The sequence below is a fragment of the Hyperoodon ampullatus genome, assembly GCF_949752795.1.
Source record: "Hyperoodon ampullatus genome assembly, chromosome: 1".
NCBI classification, from domain to species: Eukaryota; Metazoa; Chordata; class Mammalia; order Artiodactyla; family Ziphiidae; genus Hyperoodon; species Hyperoodon ampullatus.
Genome location: NC_136914.1, coordinates 16,231,568 through 16,240,447, shown reverse-complemented (window position 1 = coordinate 16,240,447; position 8,880 = coordinate 16,231,568). Strand labels below are relative to the sequence as shown.

General features: G+C 38.3%; 1 protein-coding gene across 1 annotated transcript in view; it reads right to left on the bottom strand.

The window, feature by feature from the left end:
* Nucleotides 1–739: 739 nt before the first annotated feature.
* The window catches only part of EMCN (endomucin), a gene marked incomplete at both ends in the record, with an annotated part of 87,439 nt that continues 79,298 nt past the window's right edge, over nt 740–8,880 (bottom strand). The window contains 3 exons of the mRNA XM_079702085.1: nt 740–774; nt 6,366–6,427; nt 7,700–7,724. Of these exons, the coding sequence (XP_079558211.1) occupies nt 740–774; nt 6,366–6,427; nt 7,700–7,724 (122 nt within the window). The remainder of the gene's footprint in view (nt 775–6,365; nt 6,428–7,699; nt 7,725–8,880) is intronic.

Sequence of the window (8,880 nt, the reverse complement as noted above, 5' to 3'; positions counted from 1 at the left end):
GCCTGCGCGTCCGGAGCCTGCGCTCCGCAACGGGAGAGGCCACAACGGTGAGAGGCCCGCGTACCGCAAAAAAAAAAAAAAAAAAAAAGAAAGAAACCCTAGCTGAGAGTGCATTTTGGATCACCTTGTTTGAGGTACTTTGTGCACACATCCATGGTTCCTGGCTCCAGAGAGGAAGTACATCTGGGTACGGTTCTTACTGAGAGAGGACATTTGGACCTCCCACCTGGCATCTCTGGACCCCTCTCCCTGAGCCAGCCTTTGGCTGTGATGCACATTCTTACCTTAATGCAGCTGCTATGTCATATACTTTTTTTTTTTTTTACTGTCATTTTGGGCCCTTCAAATCTTCCTTAGCAATAGAACCCTGTCTAACTGCCACTGTTAAGTACGTATATGCTGAGCCAGGCAGAGGCAAACTGCATCTATGAGGAAACATTACCAACAGGCAGAAAGAATGAATTGTATCATTCCTGAGATAGGCAGGGCAACTGGAAGAATCTTCTACAGCCCCCAAGACATTTATTTCTCTAGCAAGTGTTCTTAGAGTTTGTTTTTAGACAAATAGAAAATGGTGGTTTAACTGACACAAGCTATTAACTTTTCAGGTTATAAAAGTCTTTAAAAATAATCTGAGCTGCAGCAGGCTAACAAAACAGATATTAATGAGTATCTCAGTGAGTGAAATTAGGGAACTTACATATTTATTGCCCAGGTGTGGAGAGGATTCATCAAGCTGTCAGTTCTTGGTTTTTCCTTGTGCAGAGTGCTCACCTAAAAACAGAAGATATGCTTTGATCTATAAGCTCAGGGAGTGAATAACGATGAAAATAAAAGTTTCTTGGCTTGTTTTTTGTTTTTCAAGGAAAGTCCAATTTCCCTTCAAGAACGTCATTAGAGCCACAACTTAACTCTTGGTATTGCCTGGAAATTGTTCACCAAGATTTATGAGCTTTATTCGGCCACTGTTTATTTTTACCCTAGAGGAGCAATGCTAACTCACTCCCTGCAGATAGGGGGTGTGAGTTGGGAGGTGATAGCAAGAGAGGCACCCTAGGGAATAAATTATTCAATTTTGCTTGTTCCATAAGCTGGCTCTGCCTGAGCAAAACTACATCATATATTTAAAATGCCATCTTATCAGGAAAACATTCTAGGGTCCTTTGTTTAAATAATTCAGTGAGAGTTTTGTGAAAATGAATTTATAGGCCAACATGAATACTTTGGTGACATACAAAGCAGCACAGGGAACATTGCTCAAAATAACAATGTTATTCCATCATCAATATAAAGATAAATATTAACTTAGGATGATGGGGAGCTGAGAGGCCCCAAGCTTTTTTTTTTTAATTTATTAATTTAATTTATTTTTGGCTGCATTGGGTCTTCGTTGCTGCACGTGGGCTTTCTCTAGTTGCGGCAAGCAGGGGCTACTCTTCATTGCGGTGCTCAGGCTTCTCATTGCGGTGGCTTCTCTTGTTGCAGAGCAGGGCTCCAGGTGCACAGGCTTCAGTAGTTGTGGCTCATGGGCTCTAGAGCGTGGGCTCAGTAGTTGTGGCACATGGGCTTAGTTGCTCCGCGGCATGTGGGATCTTCCCGGCCCAGCACTCGAACCCGTGTCCCCTGCATTGGCAGGCAGATTCTTAACCACTGCGCCACCAGGGAAGCCCCCAAGCATTTTTACTTGCTCTTGGATTTGTGTTCAAAGCATTTCACATTACCTGTGTCTTTCATGTAGATTCAAGTAACAACAGCAGTCACATTATATAAAAGCAGTATGGGTCCAAGTGTCCAGCTTTGAGAACAAATGTCATTGTTTTGCTCCAGCTTTTATCTGCCAGCTAGGAAACCAGTCTTCTGGGGACTCCATTGATGTCACCCGCTACCTGCACTGTCATGGCGATAGTAAATAGTACCAGAGACCTAAGAAGAACAAACCTGGGACTCCCCTTCAAGAGTTCCTCAAGTCTTCTGCTTCAAAAAATGTCAGGCTCAGAGCAACAGCCCTCACAGCCCCTGCCCCACTACAACCCTTTGCTCACTATTGTTTATTTAACAAAAAGCACAGCATGTCCTGGAATCCATGGCTATAAAGTACAGGAATAAGAAGTAAACAAAAGAAACATTTATTGAACCCCTACTGTCTGCCAGAGTCATGTAAAACAAATCATACGAAAAACTTCAATTCTTAATATCTCCCAAAGTCTGTCTAACTGGGAATAGAAAGTGTGGAAAGATTCAATAACCATATGATTCAAATAACAGTTACAATAATGATATATACGGTAAAAGCAAACAAAGTACATACACACTTAGAAAAAAAAAAACAACTGGAAAGAAATACACCAAATGCCAATACTGATCATATCAAGGTTTTCTCTTATAAGTAATTTTTAATTCTTTTCTATTCTCCACTTTCCCCCATTCTCCATTATGCATAACGTGGTCAAATATTAAAATGGCAGTTTAAGCCATGAAGAGATATTCAAGGCAGTAATGCGTGCTGACTTGCCAATCAACAGTTAGAGGAGAGAAAGACCACGTACAGCTGGGACAGTCAAGGAAGCCTTGGTGTAAATGCAGAGATTGATGCAACTATTGAAGGGCTGTGAAGACAGATGCTGAATCTCTGTATGGTTTTATACATCTATGAATCTTTCCCTCACCTTTACAGTTGTTCATTTCTAGTTGTTAATGAACGTTTGTAAAGCATAAATAAACAGAAAAGTAACTGTACATTTAATGAGTAATTACCATAACATACTGATTAGTATTAGTATACTAATAATATATGAATAATATATAATCACCACAATGTGTAGGAGGGGAGGTGGGAGTGACAAAGGAGACCAAGGTGCTGTCTCCTCCTTCAAAAGAGCTTGAGTTCAGTGAGGAACACAGAGGATAGGAGATGAGTGACATCTGGGAAGTACATGTTATTAAGTGGTTCAGAATTTGAGCAAGTGAAATCTGGCACATCATGAAAGGCCTCGTAGACATGCTAAAGTGTTGGAACTTAATCTTAAGTAATAAAAACTTATTAGAGTTTTCTAAGCAAAGGAAAATTATAAACGGATTCAGATCTGCTTTTTCTCCCTCCAAATAGTTCAAAACCAAGTGATGCTTTGAAATTAAATTCAGTGATACAGTATTTTCTTTCTTTTGTGGAATCATGTATTCCTTAATTTAGGCAATTTTCTTTATATTTATATAGCCTTACATGTTAAAAATGAGATAATGTACGTTAACTTTCTGAGGAGTGGTGTAAGTGGGAATCATGTTTAAAATGCATCGTCACATGTATATTTTGTAGTAAATCATGAGGATGTTTAACTTGGCAAGACTTCTTACTAAACCTGAGTGGCATCTTATATGTTCTCATAAAGGACTCCGTGATCTGCTATGTTTGGTGCTCATTTTTTTCTGAAAGCACATTCTTGTGTATGCCCTAATAGGCTTTTTCTTTTACATTAAAGAAAGCTCCCAATTGAAATAATCAAATTTTAAACATTATGGGCCACATTTTCAACGGAAGAACCCTGCTTGAGAAAGAACATATTTAGAAGAAGCAGGAAGTGTGGCTGGATGAACATCATGGCCAATTAGAGGAGGAGGATTTGAGGCAAGGAACTGTCTTATCCGGAGAAAATACTCAGAACAATAACCATTACACATAGAGGCTTGTAGAAACCCAGAAAACTTAGCATCCACTGGCATTCCCCCTGAAGGTGAGTTGCTGCAGAGCTCTGTTTCCTTGGAAACATGATATATTGACCTCTAAAATGGCAAAATTTATTTTGAGATGTAAGACCAGAGTTTATAAATTGACATACTGACCAATCCAATGAATTCTTAAGACCATTGGATCTCAAATTTCATGCTGTTACCCACATTGGTGCATTAATTAATACTATGTCCCTTAGGCCATGTAGCACATAATATGAAATATAACAATCATCAGTTCTGAGTGGTAAGTAGTCACACATTCATTCTATCAAATTCTTTTTCTGTATTTTTTAACTATTTAAAAATTTTTATATAGGAGATAGTGGAAATTTAGGCTAAACCTGTGAACTTATATAAAACCTAATCCTTTCAGACTATTCTAGTTATATTTTAGAATGGTGTCACTATTAGGGAAGAGATATTTAAGTGAAAATAATTATAATAATGTAATTTCTATTGAGTGTGGTGAGCATAATTTTATAAGGAAAGCATATTTGAATAAGTTTTGAAAGAAGGTAGAAAGAGATTTGTTTGCAGGTGTTTCAGGAACCATCAAATCCTGTTAATGGTGGACAGACTTTAATAAAAACTGTGGTAGTACAAAGAGAATTTGGAGAGCATTGTTTTAGATTATCAGTTCTAGGCTATTGAAATCAACTCTGAGTCACCCATTTTAGTTTTCCCCTATTACCAAATATTTTCTATAATCAGCTAGGTTGACTTTTGAGAGATTATTTTATTAAAAGAAGTGTGCTTCCTAACTTGAGGTTGGCAGAAATAAAAGTACCAGAGACTAGATCTTATTATTTCCATAGAAATATTTCCTCCTTAGACCTATGACCTGAAAAGCTACTTATGAAGAAAAGGAAGTTTGGGTAGTTAAGGGTCTTCTTAACTATCCCACCATGATCTACCCACTTATTATTGCAGTTAGTATGAGGGTGGGAGATAGTAGCTTACACAGAATTATCCTTGGGCCTTGAAGAAGAATCAGAAAGCAAATCTGCAACCAAGAAACACAAGGTTTCTCTGTGGATTTCCCCTCCTGAAAGCCGCGATTCTGGTGTCAATTGTCATTTCCCTGGTAGAAATAGGTAGCAGAGCAGGTGGTCCTGATCTCAGCCCCCTCCTCACCAGGAGAGCCAAGGGCTCCTATACAGAGGCTTCTGGTCCACAGCTTGGAGACCCCCAGAAGCTGCCGAGTGTTTGGTTTAAATCCCGAGGGGATAAAGGAGCGTGCATGAAATTACAGGTTGTCATGCTGCTTACAAGTCACAGGCAGATTCTGAGAACTTTTCTTGATAAATGGTGTAGTCACACTCTGGGTCCTTCATAACCTTACTCAAGACTAGTTCACGTTTAGTCTGGTTGCCTGGAGGTTTTCCCTGACCAAGTAGAATAGGCTCAGCTACTTAGTCAAGGCTGGTAAACAGCTAGGAGAACCTGGTGAGTGGTTTCCAATTATCTGTGGAGGAATTTTACTCTTTCATTCATTCATATGATTACCTTCAAGAGAACAGTGTGGGAATAAAGAAGTGTGTAAGAGATACAAGAATGAAAGTCTCTCTTAAGAAAATGGCTCCCATGAGGGATTTGGCCATGTCTCTGCAGATTTTGGGTACCCTTGCTTTTCAACTCTTTTGTTTATCTGTTGTAGTTTGGTCTGGTTAGAATCTCCTACCTGAAATGGGGATCTCATTCAGCCTTTGATATGTTGTTCTTCAGTTGGGACTATATTTATAGCCTTTTGTTTTACAAATTTTTTTTTTGCACCATATTTATAATGTTTATCATCTGATAGCTCTCACTTCACATAACATATGTATTATGGGAGTATTTTGTATAGGTAAAATTGGGGGGACTGGATATAGTAAATGTCTTGATGTAACTTGATATTTAATTTAAAGCCACATAGATTGTTTCATAAAACTCATAATTACTTTTTTTTACTTTTTATTTTTTTGTCATATTGATGTTTTAAATATTTTGTTTACTCAAAGCAAAAATGTAATCTGTGTTTTTTAATTTTTAAAAACTATCTAGCCTCTCATTTTTCATTGCTTACAATACAAATATAATTCATACAAATCATACCTATATTTTGAAAATCTTTTTAGATTTCAAACCAAACAAAATCAAAACCTAAGAAACTAGAAAAAAGAAATGTAAATTTTATCAACAGGAAATTGTGTTTTGTCCTTACTGAGAAGCTCAATTAAAGTATTTGAAGTGATATAAAATATGATATACATTTTAACTGATGAATCCTAGTTCCAGTTGACTGTACACAACCATTACCAAAAATGAAACAAAACAACAGCAATACTTTAAAGAAAACCCTGCAGCATACTTAATGTTTTTTCTGCCACTACTGCAGAATAGAAAATGCCTCTAGTCACCACCCATTCTTTAGAACACATCTGCATGCAACCTCCAAAAGCCAGATAGTCTAATAATCTTACCAAAAATGATATTTCTAGGGCTCATCTTTCCTTCATAGGAGAATTTTGTATTTCTTGGGAGTTAATGATTGAGTTTTTCTAGAGAAGTTATGCTTTTTGGTTATGTTCACATGAACAAAATCGAAGTTAGATTTTGAAATAACAATTTTTCATCTAATCGACAATCTGGGAGCTTACCAGACTCATGAGAAATTGTCTTAACAGTGAGAAGCTTCACACTCTCTTTATCGGACTGAGGTCTATTTGGAACAGAAAACATTAAGTTAGCACCACAGTAATTAGCATTACATATCTGTGAAGGAAAGTAAACATGATACAAACAGAAAGAAGAAGATACACATGCATATATATTTTTTTGTGTTTCTATGGCAAAACTTGTGTTTCTTCATGTACAGACACATATACTTTTATAGCACTTTCATTTCTGGAATCAAGCCAATAAATCTCTGTTATTCTGTTACGGTGATGATCAGATCATCAGCTAAATTAAACATCAAGATGGGTCATGTAGAGACTTCCCTGGTGGTCTGGTGGTTAAGACTCTGCGCTCTCAATGCAGGGGGCACAGTTTCCATCCCTGGTGAGAGAACTAACATCCCTCATGCCGAGTGGCACAGCCAAATTAAAAAAACAAAAACAACCCCACCTGTCATGAGGTCCATGTTGCACATGCCTCCACTTCTGAATTGTGAGGGGAAGACATGGAAATGTTTCCAAACCTTTTGGACTGATCTGAGTTCTGGGTAATTCCTTTTCATGAGGTCGTGGATACTGCAGTATAGTGTCTGAACTGTCTATTTCAACAAGAGTTCCCACCTATCCCTTCTCAGACTCAAAATAGTTTCAAACCCCAGTTCCTCCCCTTGGACATCTCAAGAACCTCTACTTTTAATTAAGAAGGGTAGGTGGTGTAGGGACATTTTTCTTAAAGTTCACATCCCAATGAATATACAAAAACACCCACAAAAATGCAGGCTACAAAGTCAGGTCAACACAGAAAACTTAACCGCAGAATTTGGTTTTGACATTAAAATAGTTTGTCTCTTTGCAGCACCTTGATTGTAACAGTTGGTTGGATTGCTAACAACTGCTTTGTTTGTTTTAGTAAAGTCGAAGCAAAATAACCATCTGTTGTTAAAGTAAAGCCACTCAGAGCTGTCTCAAGGTGAAGGCATGATTTTTCCCTAATTGTGAGAAGCATATTGAAAATTTCAATGGGAAAACTATTTTAAAACTCTAACTATGTTTTTCTATGGTGTTTTGGGGCAACTTTTGATTTCTGATATTACCACTTTACCCAAGCTTAAGAGCCAGTTGTTGGAACTTCTCAGTTGAATTTCTCATACTTGAGACCTCTCTGACAAATAGGTAGCCAAACCCCATGTACTACGCCTTCTGCAAAATGCTTGAAAAACCCGAAGAAGAAGTATGAGTAGAGGATCAATACTTTCCCCTATATAAATGACAGGGTCAGAGCTTCTAGAAGAAAACAATGATGCAGCATTACTTACTGGTCATTTCCATTTTCAGGTGTGCCTAGGAGGGGAGGGAATTTTTATTAGAATTGTGAGAAGCTTGGCTGCAAAAAACCTGAGACCCCTGCCACTTTCTGCTCAAAGATGTCTCTAAAGCCAATTTTTAACGTTTCAGTCTCTCACCCCATTCCCCGTCCCACTGACCATTTCCTCAGACGTGGTAACTACTCATTCCTTAGTCACAGCTAATACATTCATGGTATAGTCTCAACTAGACTAACTCCACTGAACTTAGCTCTGGACTAATTTTTTTTTAAACATCTTTATTGGAGTATAATTGCTTTACAATGGTGTGTTCGTTTCTGCTTTATAACAAAGTGAATCAGTTATACATATACATGTTCCCATATCTCTTCCCTCTTGCGTCTCCCTCCCTCCCACCCTCCCTATCCCACCCCTCTAGGTGGTCACAAAGCACCGAGCTGATCTCCCTGTGCTATGCGGCTGCTTCCCGCTAATTTTAATCTTATAGTTTCGTATCACTGTGTGGAACTATTATCCATTATTGTACATCCCACAGACACCAAAAAAGGTTTCAGTATCTCTGGAAACAAATTCTTCTCAGAGTATTGAATTACCTTCTTAAAACAAAGACTTGAATTTTTGGCTTTTCTTTATATGTTGCTCTCTCTGGGGACCTAAATCTCTGTATTTGTGGTGAGCCATGATGCTGATATTGCTTCTAATTGCATCTGAAGCCCACGGATTCAGCTTCTCAGAAGTGCCCTACAAAACGTCACTGAGCCTACTAACTGTAACTAATCTTTTGCCTGCTTTGCCAGGCTGTTCCATGAGGGTCGGTAGAAAGCAAGTCGGGCCCATGAGAACGCAGAGTGATTCATTTTGCACAAGAGCATGGCCTCTCGGGAGCAGATCATGCTGGTCAAACCTTGCATTAATCTGTGACCTATTAGGCAAAATATTTAATGTAATCACTTAAGGTCCTTGCTTTGTTCCGGATTTTGCTGTGATTTTATTCCATGGCTTGGCTCCCATCTCTTGGATTTCCTTTCATCTCTAAGGTAGCTCTTGTCATCAGGATATGCCTTTGAATATCATTCCCTTGACTTTGACCATGATTGTTTTATAAAGACGTTGATTTCCATGAAAATTTTGGCTACTGCTATTTCTGTCACCTTGGCTAAGTTACTCCAACA